This window comes from Phacochoerus africanus, chromosome 6 (genome assembly GCF_016906955.1).
Source record: "Phacochoerus africanus isolate WHEZ1 chromosome 6, ROS_Pafr_v1, whole genome shotgun sequence".
In the NCBI taxonomy this organism is placed as follows: Eukaryota; Metazoa; Chordata; class Mammalia; order Artiodactyla; family Suidae; genus Phacochoerus; species Phacochoerus africanus.
This window is the reverse complement of record NC_062549.1, coordinates 74,232,319-74,252,360: the sequence shown is the minus strand read 5'-3', so window position 1 is coordinate 74,252,360 and position 20,042 is coordinate 74,232,319. Positions and strand designations below refer to the sequence as shown.

The 20,042-nt window shown below is 40.2% G+C and overlaps 1 protein-coding gene across 4 annotated transcripts in view; it reads right to left on the bottom strand.

Moving 5' to 3' along the window:
* TOX (thymocyte selection associated high mobility group box) overlaps nt 1-20,042 on the bottom strand; it is a 302,432-nt gene that overhangs the window by 117,347 nt on the left and 165,043 nt on the right. For 3 of the 4 annotated variants that reach the window (XM_047783873.1, XM_047783874.1, XM_047783875.1), the window contains one exon: nt 14,848-15,090. The exons of the other annotated variant lie outside the window; for it this stretch is intronic. In XM_047783873.1, coding sequence (XP_047639829.1) covers nt 14,848-15,090 — 243 coding nt within the window. The remainder of the gene's footprint in view (nt 1-14,847; nt 15,091-20,042) is intronic. 4 annotated transcript variants of the gene reach the window in all.

The window sequence follows — 20,042 nt, the reverse complement described above, 5'->3', positions numbered from 1 at the left end:
GTGTGAACTCAGATTGTGAATTACTAGGAGGATCTCATTATGTGCTGACATGTTCAAACATACCAGCTTCTCCTCTGAGATAACTATGTGTGACCTTCGCACTAAGAGTGAGCTCCCAGCCAGTTTCTGGCCCCATGAGAGGTGTCCAAGGCACTGCTATCAGGGGCTGGGATGTACCTTAGCCTGGGGGAGAAGAAGGAGGCTGCTGACACATGGGGCTTTGAAATCTACCATCCTTAATGGATGAGCATTCTCGCCCATGCCCTGGGGTCTATCAGGGAGGGGCTCTAGGTCATGCGGGGGATCCAAGCACACTATTCCTTTGGGACTTGGCTTTTCAAGACACTTTTGTGACCCTGGCACACTGATGTATCATTACTGACCAGGAATGGAGAAAACCTGCTTGCAGTTTATTTGCAATTCACTATTTTTTTTGGCTTTTATCAATCTTCTGTCATGTAGAACATTCAGATTTTTATGAAGAGACCAATTGATACGAACACATCAGGAAAAGTAGCAAGCATTTAATAAAGAGAAGGAAACATTTCTAGCTAATTTCGGGTCTGCTATTGTTGGCAAGCTGCCCAGAATTTTTCCTCCTTTTATTTATAAAATAATTTAAATATCTTTGTACTTTTAAAAGTAAATTTTGTATACTAACGAATGGAAAATAAAGAATATCTTGAGTTGCCTGATAATGGATTTCTTACAAATGGCAGAGCCACCTAAGTCCTTGTCTGTTAACATAGCCTGCTGACCCCAAGGAGGTAACCCCATCTTACTTGCAGAGGAGTTAATAATTCAAATTTTTGAAAATTTGGCAAATAACTAATATTTTTCATTAGCTGGAATGCTAATTTACTCAACATAATGACCAGAGACTGTATTTTAACTGTTAAATTCTAGAAATGTTAACCTCGTATCTCACTTAATCCCTACAACCACCTGGTGATATAAATATTATTATCATATCATTTTCCCCCTTTTACAGTGAAGGAAACTGAGAGCCAGAGAGATCCAGTGATTTGTCAAAGTCACCAGCTAGAATTCCAAGCCCCCCTTTCTTTTCATTGGATTATCTGTGTTTTCCTTTTATTCTCTCATTATAATTTCCAACAATGTAAACAGAAGTGAGTTTATTTTGTTAAAACAAAAAGAGGATGGAATTGGGAATGTTGTCCGGGCCGGCATGTGCAGTGACGGCACCAAGCCCCCCAGGAACCTCCCTGGGGAGACGGAGTGGATGGGAGGCTCTGTTAAGGCTCTCAGTGCAGAGCCCCCAAGCCCTCACCCAGTGGGGATGGAGGGCACAGCCCCTGACTCACTCAGCCCGCTTGCTTCACCACCTTCCGGCTGCCAGCTGTGTAACTTTGCCTGTGTCCTCGTCCCTCCCGGGCAAGGTAAGGGTCACACTGCCTGTCCCAGGGTGGCTGTGGAGACTAAGGAGGATGCTATAAACCACTGTGCTCAGGACTGGCAAGTGCAGGTGTCTGATAAATGTCAGCACAGCAGTTCTTAGAAGGACCCCCATACGATGGACACTAGTAAACTTTATAGAAGAGGAGCGACAGGCAGTATGAGGGAAACCCACAGGAACAGCTGTGGGCTTCGGAGCAGTGGATGGTAGACAGCTGGCAGGAAGCATGTTGCCTGCCTGGTTCCCCCGAGGGCTTCAGGTGCTGGACCCATTCAACCCTCACCACCAAGGACAGTGAGGCAAGTGAACTCACCTGCCCACAGTCCCCACAGTCACAGGGAGCAAGTGAGCAGCCAGGCAGGTGTCAAGTCCAGGCTGCCTCACCAGCCAGCATACCCACCACCCACACTGCTTCTCAAGACCCCACCGAGGCCACTGGTCGGTTTCTGCAGGTGATCACTCCCTGGGTGATTTAAACCATGTACCATATCTGAAAATTTGAACTTACAGGGTCTTCCATTTTCCACATGTTTCATACAGGTAACTCTTACCTCTCCAGGTGAACTGTCAGCTTCCGGATCCTAACATTTATTACACATGATGCCTAATAAGTCTGAGGCACAGTGAAGATACTCCCAAAACGTGTGAAGAGTAGGGTGAAATGCTAGCACAAAGCACAGTTGCAGAGAACCCAGTGTCTGCTGTTTGCAGGGGAAACACGGGCTAAGCCTCATGGGCTGGTATAATTAGAAATGAGGCTGCTTTGGGGAAAGCAGGAACCACCAGAGAAACAAGAACACCCCGGTAACGCGGTGGCTGTTCACCAAAGGTCCCAACCTGCATCTGCCTGGTGGGGGAATGGCCATGGCCATCACTGGTACCCTCAGGATGGGATAAGAGTACCAGACACACAATCAACAAACAAACGTGCAACTGCATACATTTGTGTAGAGAGATGAGAGAGACATATATAGAGATGCAAACAGCTTCTTTCTTTGTGAATATGGTTACTCGGTTGAGCCTGACTCATCTCCTTGTCCTGTTAATTGTTCAAGCTCTATAAGAAATGTGCACCCCACAACAGTGCTTTAGAAGGCTAATAGCTTTGTCTTTTGATAGTCTCAATCATATAATGTTTTTAGCAATAACTTTTATGAATCTTCCGTCTTCATTAAAGCAAGACTTGGTTTTTCATCCAGATCGTTTTCGAGTTTCATAATGTATGAAGAATGGCTGTGTCTCCATTTGGTAAGCCATTATTTATGTCTGCTGGTTAGCAAAAAATGTGATTAATTATGCATTGCATATAAAGATATGAAAAATGTTAACAGTGTAATGTGAGTTCTGGGGCTTGAATAATATTTTATTAAAGACCATCAAAATTTCGATTAAAAACAAAAATGCCTTAAATATTAAAGAATATACCTTTCTTTTTTTTTTTTTTTTCTTGAGAATATACCCTTCAAGGGTAACAAATTTTGAGAAAGTTTGTTGTCTTTCTGGAATTACAAAAAGGAGTTTAATCCTGTTGCTGTCAGATAGTACTTAGATTTCCCTGGGGAATTAGTACACTCCATTAAATTCAGAGAAGTTCAGCTATCAATTTTGTTATTATATATCTATCAAAATGCTAAATATATTTATTAGGTGAAGAAAGAAGACCTGTTCTCTGGACGATTATGGTGTCTGTGATATTTTAAATGATCCAGAAAAGGAAACTTGAATCTAAATTTTAACGACTGTCTCAAATGGCCAGAGACCCTGCAGTACTTCATACCTTTTCTCCAATGGAGTGTGTGTTGCTTCTGGCAGAGAAACAAATATGAATGACTAATATAAAAAGACAAATATTATGTTCCTGTAGGTATTGCCTGTCCACATAAGAGAACTCAGAACTTTGAAACTGGAAAAAAACTGAAATGGAAAAAAAAACAAAACCTGCTCTCAAAATGTTCCCATATGTTCTAGATAAGAACAGTTAATGAATAATGAAGGAAGCGGTACCTTGAAGTGAGACTGGTTCATTGTTCTGAAAAGCATTTTAGACTAATTCTTCAATGACTCCATGGCTAAATGGATTTATAACGCAACATTTTAATGTTAATAATCTACTCGTCCAAATCAAGCAAACAGCAAGTCAAAGACTGAATCTTTCTAAGATTAAAAAAAAAGTTAACACGTCATTATGGGCTAATCTTTAACAGACATTAATTCTCTACATTGCTCCTTCTGTCCCCAAGATTTTAGGGGATTAGGCAGAAATATGTTCCTTTAGATGTCTTATAATTTTACTGATAATTTTTTTTCCACAAAAATAGGTCTACTCAGAAAGTAAAACTATTCATCTAAAAAAGATCAACTAGGGAGTTCCCACTGTGGCTCAGTGGTAATCAATCTGACTAATATCCAGGAGGACATAGGTTCAATCCCTGGCCTCACTCAGTGGGTTAAGGATCCAGTGTTGCTGTGAGCTGTGCTGTAGGTCGCAGACGCCACACAGATCCCATGATGTTGTGGCTGTGGTGTAGGCCAGCAGATACAGCTCCCAATTTGACCCTGAGCCTAGGAACTTCCACATGCCGTGGGTGCGCCCCTAAAAAGACAAAAAAAAAAATCAACTATACATTTAATTGTCAAATATATTAATTTAATTGTGGTATGAGTTAGGAATAATTAGTAGTAAGTTGATGAAGTGTGAAGACTACAAAATGGATATAAGTTTAGGGCTCAAATTCATTTAGCTCAATTGAAAGTGTTAAGGTAGACTTGACTCCACAACACACGATATTATACTTTTTGAAAACTGGAATATTTGTATTATTTTAGAAGACTATACAACTTAGAAGTGTTGCCAAAAAAAAAAAAAAAAAAGCAACATGATCCTGTACCTGTCTGGGGATAGCATTAAGGGTTCCAGTGGAAACACACAAGTTTACTCACTGGATCAGAAATAGTTATCAAGGTCCTATTCTGTGTCTGGCACTACTTATAATACTGTTATCAATGATTTCCACATGGAAGTCTTGACAATGGAACCAAATAAGGCCTCAAGGTGTCTACGTCCTCTTTTCTGTACAGAGCTCACCAGGCAGAGCGTGAGGGAGCAAACTTTTCCTTCCCACGGTTGGGGGTGGGGGTGGGGAATGTCCAGGGTGTTAAGTGAAGGGCCAGGGAAGGAAAGAGGGAGTCAGAAGGACACGTGTACAGTGCTTAGCTCAGGGCCCGATTTACAGTCAAGACTTGATGGATGAAGTGTTGCCATCGTTATTTAGGGGACGGGGTGAGGATGGAGCACTTCCTGGACCCACAATGAGGAGGAGACACAGACAGTGTGCATGGAGTTGGAGAAGGGGCAGCAGGAGGACCACACGCAGGGAGCACACGTCCCACGGAGCTTTGCTTCGGGAACTTGATCTCTCTCCTGAACCAGTTTCTGTTCTCACCTGCTGTTTGTTCTTCCCCCTCCACCTTCCATGCAAACTTCCTCTCAACACTTTAGGAAACATTTTATTAATAATTCGAGGGTACAGCTAGTGACCAAAACCTCATTGCCAGGGCCTGGGGAGTCTTACTTATGGGCCCACTTAGAAGCTGTTTGTCCAAGGACAATTAGGAGCACATAACTACATTTTTCTTCTCTCTCTTTGTTTGCCAAGGGCTATTTAAATAATGGATACCCACCAGAAAAAAAAAAGATGCCTTGACGAGTAACATGATGATGTCCTTCCCAGATGTTTGCCTTTAGGATGAGAAATGAGCTACACAGAAACAAGGTGGGGAATTGCTGGCTAGATACCAATACAGTGAGGGACATACGCTGTGGGAGTGATCGATGGGTCAAAAATTAAATATGTCAGCAATCAATGATGCTATTAAAGAGCCTATCATAAAATGTCCATGTTGGGTCGAGAAGTATTTTTGAGAAATTCAGAAATTTATCTGCAACCTCAGACTCTGTATGGAGCTCTGCCTCCCATTGTGGTCAGCATTCCTCCAAATTGCGAATTAAAAAAAGTTCATTTGATTTAAAAGTTGAGAATATGACCTTTGAAGAAAGATTAACGGAGTTGGGGTTATTTGGGCCAGGTAAAACACAACTGTAGAACTAACTTAATAAATGCCAAATACTTAAAATCAACTGTTATTCAAGCATTCAGATGTCTGAAGCAGACAAAGCAGAGTGAAACTACAGTAAGATATTTTAGTTTAACTTTAATAAGGAACTTCCTGGAAGGAATTTAAATCTCTTATTCAATTTGACTTAATGTTACAAGGTTAATTAAACACAAACAGACTACCAAGGAAAGCTGTGGAATCATGGCTCTTAGATAGAAAAGCACATATCTTAACTGGTTTAGGTTTACTTCTGTCTGGAATTGAGAGACTGGAATGAATAGCTCCCCAAGTTTGCTTACGGTATGTTATATAACTGGTCTTCTGGCTTTTTACCTTCTTCTGTGCGTGGGTGAGGCACTCATCCACATCAGCTCTAGGGCTGAAGAAGAAGCACAGCAAGCCCTATATACAAAGTGAATCTTGAGTTTTCGTACTTGGCACAAGAAAGGAAAAGTGTTATTTTAAAATTGGCTCCTTTCCTGAACACTATTAGGGAGGAACGCTAGTTTGGAACAATATTTTATTATAGCACTAAAAGATAGTCCCAAATCATTAGCATACTCTATTGAACTACTTATCAATACCACATTCAAAGAAGTCTGTTTTGAGCAAAGAAAGGGCTTAAGTAGAGCTTAACAACTAACCACAAACGACACTTATCTTTAGCCTTATTAGGAATCTGACATTAAAAAAAAAAAAAAAAAAAACCAAACCACACACTTTTATTATATATGGTTAAAAAAAAAGAACAAAAACCAGCCTATTTTTTCACAGTTTTACAGTGGTTTATTACACTGTTCTCATGTGCTGCAATATTCAAAAAAGGATAATTTGTGAAAAAATGGCTGTAATTACTAAATATTTGATGAATTGTGGCATAATGCTAAATAATTATTCATCTTTTTACTTCTGTCAAAGTCAGCAAAATCATTTCTTTTTATTGCTTTTTCCCTCTATTTTTAAAAGAAAGAAACAAACCAGAGTGACATCCATCCCATTTTAGACGAATGCTTCTATTATTTCACATCTAAGTGGGGCTGATATCACTAGCTCCTTCGTGTCCTGAAAGATGCTTAGCTCTAGTCCACTGTTACATACTTTATGTGTTACATGAAATAAAATATCTCCAGATTTTGAAAATATTTATTTTAAAAATAGCAATCAAATTGTCTGTAATCACATTTTCTGCTTGGCTTTGAAAGCTACATTATTCAATATGCCAGTGGTCCTTTCCATAATGGCGGCATATTAGCAATTCATGCTGCTCTAATACATCTGGCTGCCTTGATGGACGGCACTCCCTCCAGACCCAGAGGAACACTCCTGCTTCAGCTCCCTGCGTCCTGTACTGTACCTACTGAGGTGATAGCTGTCACAACAATTGTACAGTGGCCTTTGAATGCAAAGTGTGCCATGACTGAAAGCGTCAAATGACAATAAATCTGAGTACATACATTATGCTTGCTTTTGTTGCCTGGAAAAAAATAAGGCGTTTGGGATATAAACCCCCCAATTTTATTGCCTTTTAACATCTTTTTCCATTTTAAACTCCAGAACCGAAAATCTGACGCATTCAAAGAAAGTGAAATCTTCTTTGTTGCTTTTTTCATTGTAAATTTTCTATAATGTATCATTAGGAACCACACTCGACAAAAAGCCCAGGTTCTAAATGAATCCTTTCTGCGAGGCCATTCTCAAACTTAGCAAGGTTTTCCTTTGTATGAAAGAGCTTCTGTTGCCTGCACAAAGAACAAGCAATCGCCACATATCGCTGGGCAGCGAGCCTTGGATGACTTTATACAAAGTTGCATTTTGCCTTCCACCCATCCATGGAGAAACCCAGCAGTGAGTGTGCCAGGCTGGAGAGAAAAAGGAGAGGCTCTTGATTCCAGTTTGTAGGAATCAAAGGATTTTTCTTAAACCATGAATACTTAATACTAACATTTTCTTATTCTACCTTTCTCCCAGATTAGCTCTGTAGTTTCTTTTTAACAACATGAAAACAACATCACTTTCTTAACGGTAGAATAATATTTTCCACTTAAAAGAAATGTTCTGTTCAATAGGTTCAAATACCTTAACAGATCAGGCTTTGGGGCAGGAGGACAGGTAGAACACTGAGAAAGCCCAAGTGATGGTGGGGAAAATGACTAAGTAACTAAAGTGACGAGTTGAATGAGTTGTGACTCTGGATCACAGTTGTGTGGTCGACAGAAAATGAATCATAGGAAAATGCCAGCCCTGGAAAGGATCTCAGAGATCAACCAGTCTTGTGGTTTTCCATTTTCTTGGGCATAATCCTATGTTCAACGGAACTTTTACAAGAAATGTGGACATGTGAGATGAATAAGAGCAATGCAGCTCTAGCTGATTCCTGGCTTCTCTAGCCTGACCCCGCCAGTTATAGACTGGGTACAGTGACCTGCACTCGGTTCACAAGCTTATCCCAGGCAGGGCCTGGCGTTCCAGGCTCTCATTCCAGTGCTCCTCCAACCAGATTCCACTCTTGGAAAAGCACAAGCTGGTCAATTACCCACTATCAAAATAACTCAAGGGAATTTTGAGAAAAATGGAACTCTTGCATATTGGGTCATGAATGGCTGTTTAACTTGGACCTAGAGAATCAGAACTGGTTGGCACTTGTTTGACAGTATATACTAATAGAAATTCTACCCTGGTTTATAGCCTGGCCTTGAAAAATAGGGACTGTAAGAAAATGGAATCTTTTTTCAAGTGCCAGAAATCTAACTTTTTGCAGGAGTCCCGACTGACTACTAACACATAAAATGGCACAGGCAAGAATGTACAAAAAGGAAGTGGTGGGAAAGTTGGGAAGGAAAAATATATTACCCTATGTATGCTTTACCCTGTATATGTTTATGGCAAGTTTCAGAAGGCAATCTAGATATTCTATCCTGGTGACCTATTCATCAGAAAAGGATTTTCACTGAATATATCTAGCACCTACTGTGTGACAGGCAGTGCCTTACAGATATTACCTACTTTAATGTCTGAATATTATGGGGTTAAACATCCTATTATATCCAATTATATAGGTGAGGAAATTGAGGCACAGAAAGGTTATGTACGCTGCTCACTGTCACTCAGCTGGCATGTGGCAGTGCCAGGTTTAAATCCTGAGGCATCTGTAGCCCAAAGATGTCAGTTTTAATCATAATGATTATAATGACACTCAGTAGAAGTTAAAGGCTTCTCTGGTGAGTAGTAGGGCTGCTGTCTTTTTTTTTTTTTTTTTGGACAGATGTGAAGAAGATTAGGATTTAAAAATGTATAAGTAACTCTTTTTTTTTCTTTCTTTCTTTTTTTGTCTTTTTGTCTTGTTGTTGTTGTTGTTGTTGCTATTTCTTGGGCCGCTCCCGCGGCATATGGAGGTTCCCAGGCTAGGGGTCGAATCGGAGCTGTAGCCACCGGCCTACGCCAGAGTCACAGCAACGCGGGATCTGAGCCGAGTCTGCAACCTACACCACAGGTCATGGCAACACCGGATCGTTAACCCACTGAGCAAGGGCAGGGACCGAACCCGCAACCTCATGGTTCCTAGTCGGATTCATTAACCACTGCGCCACGACGGGAACTCCTAAATAACTCTTTTGGAAAATCTCTCTTATGCATTTTAACTTCTCCGAAACAGTCACACAGGCTGGCTTTTCATATTTTATTTTATTTTATTATTACTTTTTTGTCTTTTTGCTATTTCTTGGGCCGCTCCCGCGGCATATGGAGGTTCCCAGGCTAGGGGTCTAATCGGAGCTGTAGCCACCAGCCTATGCCAGAGCCACAGCAACGCGGGATCCAAGCCGCATCTGCAACCTACATCACAGCTCATGGCAACGTCGGATCGTTAACCCACTGAGCAAGGGCAGGGACCGAACCCGCAACCTCATGGTTCCCAGTCGGATTCCTTAACCACTGCGCCACGACAGAAACTCCAGGCTTTTCATATTTTATCCATGTGCCAACCAATGGTCTAAGCAATTCTTAAATATTTATTTCACTCCATGAGGAAAGGATGATCAATATCCTTGTCTTTCAGATAAGGAAGCTGGTGTACTCACTGGCTGAGCCACTGAGCAAGTCCTTTAACTACCTTAAACATCCACTTTTTATTTGTAAAACTGGGATAATAACACTTATTTGGACACTGATTTCTAATTATGGACTACATTTTTTACATGTGACATATTATACGTTTGTTGGAAATGCGTATCATCAGTGAAAACTGTATCACATATGTTGCCAGCAGGGATAAGAAACAGGCAGATACAAGAAAACTTAAATTTAAAATAAATTTTCAGAAAAGATTATATATTGTATAAAACAGCAACATACATAACATATAATAATGCATATATGTTAAATATTACAATAACTTCTGAAATATACACAATATCTAAATTATAACTAGGATATTTCCACCTCTTTGATCCATTCAAATTCTAAAATTTTCATCATGCGAAAACACTAACACAAAGATTTGAGCACCATACTAACAGCAAAAGACTCAGCTTTAATAACACTGAAGAGCTTTTGGAAAATAAAAGTGAAGATAGTTGATCCTATACATAAATCTACCTAGGGCGGCTTATACTCACAAGATTTTATAATTTACAGCAAGAATATTATTTAGAATCCACATTGTTACCTTTTATTAGTTGTTCCTAATCTGTAGGTGACCTTGAAAGAAGAGATCAGAAAGAGCCCTGTAATTTCTTGGTGGGCAGCTTTCACATCCCACTTTCTGTAGCCATTATTTCCTCCTCTGTATAAGCACTGATGATCTAAATTGTGCACTATTTAAAAATACACATCAGCAATTGGCAAACCAATCAATAGTTTGGTTGCTACATTTTGCAATTACATCTGACAAGGGCAAAGTTACTAGGAAGGGGTTTTAGTCAGTTTTTACAAAGAAGCACGAAAAGAATATCTTATACTCCTGAAGTTCCTTTCAAGGAAAATAATCCACAGTGCTTTTTAAATGTAAAATATGGCAATATGAAGGGTTGTTCATCTTTAGATTTGTTTATTTGGGAATGATGTGCAAACAGCTTTGCAGCCCGTCTTTCTTTTCTCTCTGTCACCACTCTGTGTGTCTCAACACTCCTTGCCCAAGTCATGACAACAGGTTCCTCAGATTTGCCACAACTCTAATTTCTTGCTGCCGTTATCCATCCAGAGAGATGCTGGAAAGATGTACCTATGACACTGCTTTCATAATGCTTTTGCCTTGACTGAAAACAGCCATTTTTTTTTTTTTAGAATCCATCATATCAGGCCCATAATCCTCAGATTTTTTTCTTTTTAGGGCTGCACCTGCGACTTATGGAAGTTCCCGGGCTAGGGGTGGAATCGGAGCTGCAGCTGCAGGCCTACGCCATAGTCACCGGATCTGAGCTGCATCTGTGACCTGCTACTGCTGCAGCTTTTGGCATTGCTGGATCCTTAACCCACTGAGCAAGGCCAGGGATCAAACCCTCGTCCTCCCAGATACTATGTTGGGTTTTTAACCTTCTGAGCCATAATGGGAACTCCCTTAGATTGGTTTTGAAGCCTCTGGTCAAATCTCCCAACTTAAAATATCCAGACTGCTTTTCAAATGCCATGTATCCTAAAGGCCTCTTCTTTTCTCTATCTCAATTGAAATTATCTTTCAAGGCCTGACCGCCCTCCTACCTTTCCCACTAAGTTTTATAAACTACCCAAACTAGATTACTGTAATCATCTCCTCCTACCAGGAATTTCTTTTAGTTTTAAAAAATTATTTATTTATTTATTTGCTTTTTAGGGCTGCACTGGTGGCACATGAAAGTTCCCAGGCTAGGGGTTGAGTCGGAGCTGCAGCTGCCAGCCTACACCACAGCTCATAGCAACACTGGATCCTTCACCCACTGAGCAAGGCCAGGGATTGAACCTGCATCCTCATGGATACCAGTTGGGTTTGTTACCACTGAACTGAAAGGGAAACTCCCAACCAGGAATTCCTACTGGGTTCACAGCCAGTAAAACTGAGTTTAATCCTTTCCTGGGTCTCTAGCTCATTCATATTTTCACTCAAACGGTTTCACTCAAACTATTTATGTTTTTTTTTTTCCTGTCGTTTACAAGCTCCTGAAGAACAGTGATCATATCTTATCAATAATTTGAGGACTTTCAAACATTTAGAGAATGGTAAGCATTTAAAATGTACGCACCGATGAGTGGCATTCTAAATACATGATAGCTCAACATAAGAATTGGGGAGGCCCTTAGTTTTCTAAAGAAATTAGTAGATTCCAATAAAGTTGGCCTTTCCAACTTTATTAGATTTCTATTACAACTTTGCAGTATATCAAACTTTGGCTCCTGAAATCCAGTAAGAGATCCAAGCCTTGAAACCTAATTCTTTTTTTTTTTTTTTTGTCTTTTTGCTATTTCTTGGGCCGCTCCCGCGGCATATGGAGGTTCCCAGGCTAGGGGTCGAATCGGAGCTGTAGCCACCGGCCTACGCCAGAGCCACAGCAACGCGAGATCTGAGCCGCGTCTGCAACCTACACCACAGCTCACGGCAACACCGGATCGTTAACCCACTGAGCAAGGGCAGGGACCGAACCCGCAACCTCATGGTTCCCAGTCGGATTCGTTAACCACTGCGCCACGACGGGAACTCCGAAACCTAATTCTTAAAACAAATTTCATCTCCAAACATATTTTCTCCAAGATCATGCTGGCTTAAAAAATGGGTTTAGTATAGATTTAATGTTAAATCAACGTAATTAACTGGACCTTGCTGTCCAGGATAGTGGCCACTAAGTACATGTGGCTACCTTAGATGTAGAGTAATTAAAATGTAATAAAAATGTGTCCTTCAGTCACACTAGCCACATTTAAAGTGTTCAATAGCCAATGACTATTGCTATCGGAAAGCATGGATAATAGAAAAGCCATCATTACAGACAGTTCTATTGGACAGTGCTGAAGTTTATCCAAAGTCTCACCAAAACTTAACTTGTTGGAGCAGCTCTTTACTTACAGCATAAAATGCAAGGACCAGTACTGTGAGCATGCAAAGTAGAAGTCTGCCTCAGAATATGGTTTGGAAGTACTGGAAATTTTTACCATCCTATGAAATACCCATATAGACTACCAACAACTAGAATGGTAAATTAGAACTTCCCTCACTTAGCTTAGGCCGAACAATGCCCCTCCGCCTTGTAAAGTGTCAAAAGTTCCAAGAGAAATATCATGTGGATGGGAAAATACCGAGGTCTAGTTCTTGACATTCGGTTGGGTGGAAAGAACATGAAGAACTAAGATGAGCAGAAGCTCCTGACGAGGAACGAGGGAAGCAAAGCAGAGGAAGAGCCTAGAAAGTGGTGTGTTTCTTGGCTGGGACAAAGTCTGGTCCTGACCATGTCATCTGGAGATGGAGGGACTAGCAAGGAGGGCAAAACCGGGAAATGGCAGATACAAGTATACTGAGGTTGTACAAGCGTCTCTTAAAGAATGAACAGTGAACTGAAAAGGTCCTAAGAATGCTAAGAAGGCAAATTATATAAAAGAAAAAGGGGTTTGAGTCTAAAACTATATAACTGAGTATCTCATTATCCCTCGTATGGCCCAACTTTATTCGCACATGAGGGAGAAGCATGAAACACAAAACTGGTACCTTACACACTGTGTCTTCCTCTCCTTCCAGTGAAGACAGGAGCCTCTAAGGCATGACCTGAACACCTTACTGGCTCATGAACTGGGTCTGAAGGCTTAGCCCCAAAGAGGAATAACAGGCATGTGATTTTTTTAAGGTATAATTTGAAGTACAACATTTTCAGACTTAGGTATTTAGCATGTTTTCTAAAAAATCCATTTTCAATTTTACAAAGTCATGGTTAATACTCTCAGGGTAGCTCTACAGGAAGAATACAATCTAAAACTGGGGCATCAGTGCCATTTTTTTTGTTACTGCTTGTGCTGCGAACAAGTCCTCCCTTCTTGGCCACCGACTAGCTACCAGTTCTGAGGAGAATTCTATACCCTACCGTGGCCCTTGGCATTAGGCTCTGGGCTTCATTCCCCCCAAACTACTGTGGGTTTTCTTTCCACTCTCCTTTTCCTCCCATAAAGAAGGGGGACATCAACATAAAGCTCATGATTAACAGAAAAACCAAGTTAGAGATACATCCCCATATGATTTAGATAAGTGAGAATATGAAGCGCTTTCCTATCAGAAATGATGTAATATGCACAAGTTAGTCAAACTGTTCATTGTGAACATGGCAGCACTGTTCAGCAACTTACAAAAATGACTATAGAAATGGCTGGACTGCTGGAATGACTGAACAACAGAAACCAAAGAGTGCTCACTAGAAGTCCCTGTTAAACAGAGAGTTTCCTGACATGGTAGAAAGCTCTGCCCTTGGCCATATACTACTGAAAACACTTTCCACTCCTTGAGAAAATAGAGAAATTAAGTTTTTAGATGACATAAAAATCAGAATGAAAGATTTTATGATGTACTTCTCAATCATGGGGTGCTTGCTAAGAATACAAACCCTTGGTAGTTCCCGTCGTGGCTCAGCAGAAATGAACCCGACTAGCATCCATGAGGACGCAAGTTCAATTCTTGGCCTCATTCAGTGGGTTAAGGATCCGGCGTTGCTGTGAGCTGTGGTGTAGGTTGCAGATGTGGCTCAGATTTGGCGTTACTGTGGCAGCGGCTGTGGCTGTGGCTGGCGACTATAGCTCTGATTTGACCACCAGCCTGGGAACCTCCATATGTTGCTGGTGCAGCCCTAAAAAAAAAAAAAAAAAAAGAATACAGACCCTTGGACTTTCTAGGTAAGGGCTGAAAATTTAATTTTTGCTAGTTTTCTGGGTGATATGCATTCTCACTAAATTGAGTGTAGAACATTAGAAGATTCAAAGTGACAACAAAGTCCAAGAGACAGAAACACCTTGGAGATAAATTTTGATTACTCAAATTATACCTTCAAAGTAAAGATGAAAATAGAGGAGAAACCACCTTCATAGCAGTGCCTGTTCAGAAGATGTGGTGTTCTTGCTTGTGGTGAGGAATCCTGCAGTAGCTGAGACATGGCACTTTCTATGATAACTTCACCTAAATCTTGTAAAAGTTTGACTATATGACCAGACTTTCAGTGTCAAAAAGTATTTAGTACTCTGCGTTATAAATATGTGTGAACTTATTCTGGTTTCGGAAAGCCGTGTTATGACAATTGAAAGCTTTTGGTATGAGTTGAGACCTTGCCCGTGCTGTGTCCCCGTGCCCCACCACAAATCCGTAAGCAAACTCTTACCACAGAAATGGGGTTGGGAAGCAGTGCTCCGTCCTGTCCCAGCATATTGGAGACGGTGATTTCAGGTAGGTCCATGTTTTGTGGATGAAACGGTAGCAGGCCGTTATGGTTCATTGGGTGACACAGAGAGTGGTAACCAGGTTCGACCTCATTCAGGTGCACCAGCGAGTGGTCGGGGAGGGAAGGAGGAGTGATAGGTGGAATGTTAAAGTCTTCGCTTTCCAGGCTTGGGCCAGGATAGGACTGAAAAGACAACGGTGATATTGTTGCAAATTATCATCCCCTTCTTTTCATCATCGTGAATAAACACACGTGACCCCTTCAGATATTATTACAAGCAGCATTATGGATTTGGCAAAGACATTTCAAACACTCAGATTATCCTGCTGCAATTTCTCTATTATGCATGGAAGAAAATTGCCCCAAGGCACAGCCACTTCTCATGTAAAGAGTGCTTCCATTAGACAGTTTTATTTTTCCAAGAAGCTGAACTCAAACAGATTTCAGAGGTCCCATTAAAATTTTCCGGAGTTTTAATCTAGCTGAAAACATTTTTCATGGGAATTGTGGGGAAGGAAAGCCAATTTATAAAATTAATGTTTGATCAAACATGTTTCATAGGGCTTCCTACTACTCAGATCATGAGATGTAATAAGACGAATTCCAGAAGTTCTGTGGCAACTGTTTTTGAGTTTTAAAGAGTTACATGCTAAAAGCTGACAAAAGAAAAATACTTAGTAAAACAGTAACTTAAGCATTGTTACCTAAGTGTGGTAGTATAGAAAGTTTGATATACCAAGATAATGCCATTATAAGCTCTTTTTATAACAAAGATTATGCCATCAAAATAAAAATGAAGATGCCCTTCTTGATTTCTGACTATTTGCATTTATTTGATTTTCCTCTAAAAGGTGATAAATAATATTACAAACAATTAAAATCAGTTTGGCCAATTTTGAAAGATAAAACAACACTAGTATCTTTATTATACTAATTTAGGAATAAAAGCCAATTGGTAAAATAAATAACATATGTGGGGCTTTTTCTTTTAGAAAGCAGCTTTTAGATAAGGCATCAAGGGAGGGAGCCAAGAAGGAAAGAAAGATTCTATGAGGACATGCCTGCTAAAAAATGGAATGTGATAAACAATGGAGATAGAAGGATGAACCAAATAATAAAATACTATTACCATTTCACGTCAAAACACAGTCATATTTTGTAGTTTTCAGAGCATAGGTGTCAATAATATGAAGGAAACAAATTCGGTCCAGATAATTCTTGCAAGCCTATCTTTCAAAGTAAGTGAGTCTTCCTAGTGTGTGAGCGTGTGAGTAACAAGGACTCGCTTGTCTGACAGTAGCGCGCCTGCTGGAGTGTGCAAAATTTGAAATGAGCAGCCAGAGGGTAGGAGCCAAAGAAAGTAGTGTAAGGCACTCATGGGGTGTTCAGCCAATAAGCTTCATGCTTCTGCTTCCAAGTGCCTGGGGTTATTTTTTCCAGATGGCGTCTATTTGTCTAACAGAAAATCTTCAAGTTGCACTTGCTAAGTGTTGTACAAGTTTTGATATATTTGTTTAGGTTTTGTCAGAAGACATGATTAAATGAAGAGCTACTTGGAACATCTGGCATTGAGACCTGGTCACGTAGAGGCACATGTGGGTTACAGACTGGGGATGCATGAAGAAGAGATTTGATAATTTTCCTTAAATATCTGCAGATAATTTTCCTTAAACATCTGAGGTTCTGCTAAAAGAAAAAAAATCACTGCACCAAAAGTTGTCATCAGTTACCAAATTTTCCTATTTATAGTATTTATCTCTTGTTTAAAAAATACATTAGTGCTCTGTGTCACAACTGCAAGTTTGATTAAATTCTCACTTGCCCGGTACATTTTAGACCTTGAATCTGTAGATCTAAACCATCAGGCCCTGGTACAAGTATTCATATAAGAAGAAGCATAAAAAATGCAAAATGGGGAGTTGGGAGAGAGAAGCAGCATGTTTATTGATGCTGATTTCATACAAAGTGCTATATGGAGTCCTTTGACTATGCTGTCTTCATTTCATCCCAACAATAATCCTTTGTGGAGCTATTATTACCCTGTTTTCCTAAAGAGAAAATTGAGAGGCTGAGGTTAAATAACTTTCACTCAGCAGGTAAGCAATCAACTCAGTACATGTGAGGGATGGATATATGAAGGAGGAAGACATTTTTATTGCTGATACTTCCATGAGTAGTCTAACTGCTATTATTTTATTAGGTTGAATGATACAAAGGTGCCAATCTTCAACTGTTTTTCATCAACAAAATTTCTTTCATAATTTAAGAATTAGTATTAGCATTAGTATCAGATTTTTCCTTATCCCAAATTCCATCCCATCCCATTAAAATCAAATATTTACTCTAAAAGAACACAAGTATTCATAATTTGTCATTCTGTCAACATTTCAAGGGCTGAACTTGTTGATACAAATCTTTTAAGAAGTTAATTGATGTCTGTTTGAAACTTTCCTGAGTAAGGTACATTTAATGCCAGCCATAAAGGAAAAAGATGTTTTTAATTTTATGAATGCCATTAAACCTCTAAAAGTACTCAGGGATATTCTACCTAAGGTATACCGAAACTTTACATTCTAGAATTTCTCCCAGTAGTTAAATCTTAATTTGTGGTGTTGGAAAGGAAGGTTTAATTGGTATCAATTCATGTCCAGTGATAACAACTGTACTGCAATTTAAGCTACATGGTTTATTTTCATGTAATTACATATTAGCGTTATTTAATCCATGCACTTATATACCAAAACCACAGATTGCACAACTTAACCGTTAATGGGTAGTTATGTGGATCAAGAATTTTAACAATAGAAGGTTACTTAGTAGTTTCTGTTCTTTACATTAAAAGTCATGAGATGGTTATTTTCCAGGAGCCTATTACAGCATAAGTGATGCCATGTAAAAGTATCATGGTAACTGTATAAATGTCAAAATGTCACAGAACTTACAAAAACTTAAACACCAGACTAATTACTAATTACTTTTTAAATATGGAAATAATTCTTCAACATTAATTTTTACAGCATGACATCTTTATTTTGATTACTTAAAACCTAAGAGGAGTAAATTTGACTTAACCTTAACCATAGTAAATTATAGAGACAGTTTGGGGGTTGATGTAACAATTGGATAGAATTCAATATTTTTCCTAATTTTCCATGAAGCTGCCTGATTACACGTTTACTGAATGAATTAACAAATGAATCACTGAATGTACATATACACAAATGAATGGATAGGAGGATGACTCTTCAAAGGCATTAAGTCTGTGACTATACCATTGTTACTCCATGGCCTTGAATAAATACCCTGCATTCCCACTGCACTGGCATAGTGAGGAACGCTGATTACCCAGCGTGGCTGGGAGCCAAAGTATGCTGTTCAAGACGTAAAGGCTTAAGGAGCTTGGGAATAGCTGGGGTAGGGTAGTTTGATGTCCCTCTCTGGCTACTGATCTGCCCCCACTGCAGTGTCTTCCACTAGCCATGTTACAAGAACTCAGAAGTCCTGGAGAAGTCATAAGGGCGAGTTTGGGGCCCCTTGGCTCTCAGAAGTTGTTGAAACCTAATCCTGACTGCAGCTGAGGACCTGGCGGAAGCCTTGGATCTGCAGCAGGATCCCTTGGGGATGGCAGGTATGATGCCCCATTAGGGCCTAACTAGAGGTCATGAGAGGGTGCTCTGAACACAGAAAGGGGATACTAGTGAAGAAATCAGGGGCTGAGTAGTCAGAGAAGCTTCAGTGACGGTCATTCCTGAGCAACTCAGAAAATTGCTTCTACTTTCCACCAATTTAGGGTCTTTTTCTAATTTGGGCTTATTTTCTTCCTTCAAGCCTCAGTGAGGCCAGGTATAAAAAACTTCCATTCTCCACCTCTCTTGAGACCAAAGATCATTTGATCCTTCTGAAGACCATGCATATCCCTATGAGACACCAGGCTATAATTTTTCAACCTGAGTTGAGACCACCAAAGTCAGTTAATGGCCCCTGAGGACCCGTGGGCCTGGGTTCCAGGTTCCAGTGCTGGAGAAGAGAAGATAACAGACGTTCAAGGTGCTACCATCTTCCTCAACTTGCAGAGTGTTTTTACCACCTCCCCACCCTGACCCAAATCTAGAGCTCAGAATCTTTTCAGCAGTCTGAGCCATGCAGTTGCCTCCTCCCCAAGGTATGATAAAGTCAACAGTGACCATCTACATAAATGAAGAGAAACTACTTTGGGTCGATGGCATGAAATTCAAGCCAATATGTTTATCTTGGATCTTCACCATGTTAATGAAAGGTAAATTAGAAACAATGAAACATGACGATTTGCTCTAAACCATAGCCAGTCTGCGTGATCTAAATGATGCAAAGAACTCGAAATTACATTATCGTTACTTAACCAGATCCTCCCTGATCTTAATCACATGGTATTGCTGGTGCTGGGATACGTCACAGGATAGCTCTATCTTAGAGTGAGGGGCTCTGTGCATCTCTGTGTGTCTCTGGGTGTCCAGGGAGCAGAAGCCAAGACTCACGGAACGCGGGAAGAGTGGGCAGTGCTATCGGGAGGCATGGCTAACTCTGGAATATACATGAACTTCTCAACGGCCACAGGGGACAGTTGGAAGCACTAAAAAAGCAATTTCAAGATATTATCATCCTCAAGAGCCTATTTTTATGGCTTTAAATAACAGTTACGGTGACTATTTAAAGTTATTTTCTTTTTTCTTTCCTTCTTTCTTTCTTTTTTTTTTTCTTTTTGCTTTTTAGGGCTGTCCTATGGCATATGTAAATTCCCAGGCTAGGGGTCGAATTAGAACTACAGCCGCCGGCCTACACCACAGCCATAGCAACGTGGGATCTGAGCTGCATCTGTGACCTATACCACAGCTCAGGGCAACACCAAATCCCCAACCTGCTGAGTAAGGCCAGGGATCAAACCCGCATCCTCCTGGATACTAATCTGATTTGTTCCCATTGTACCACCATGGGAACTCCCTCAAGTTATTTTCTTGAAACTGTACTACTTGCATTTGCATATTTAGTTCATAAAGTGCTACTTCTTTCTCTGATGAGGAGATAGATTCTGGTCTGGTTGAGAGTCCTCATGATACTTCCTTGGTAACTAATAAAACAAGCCACAGAGCATGCTGGAA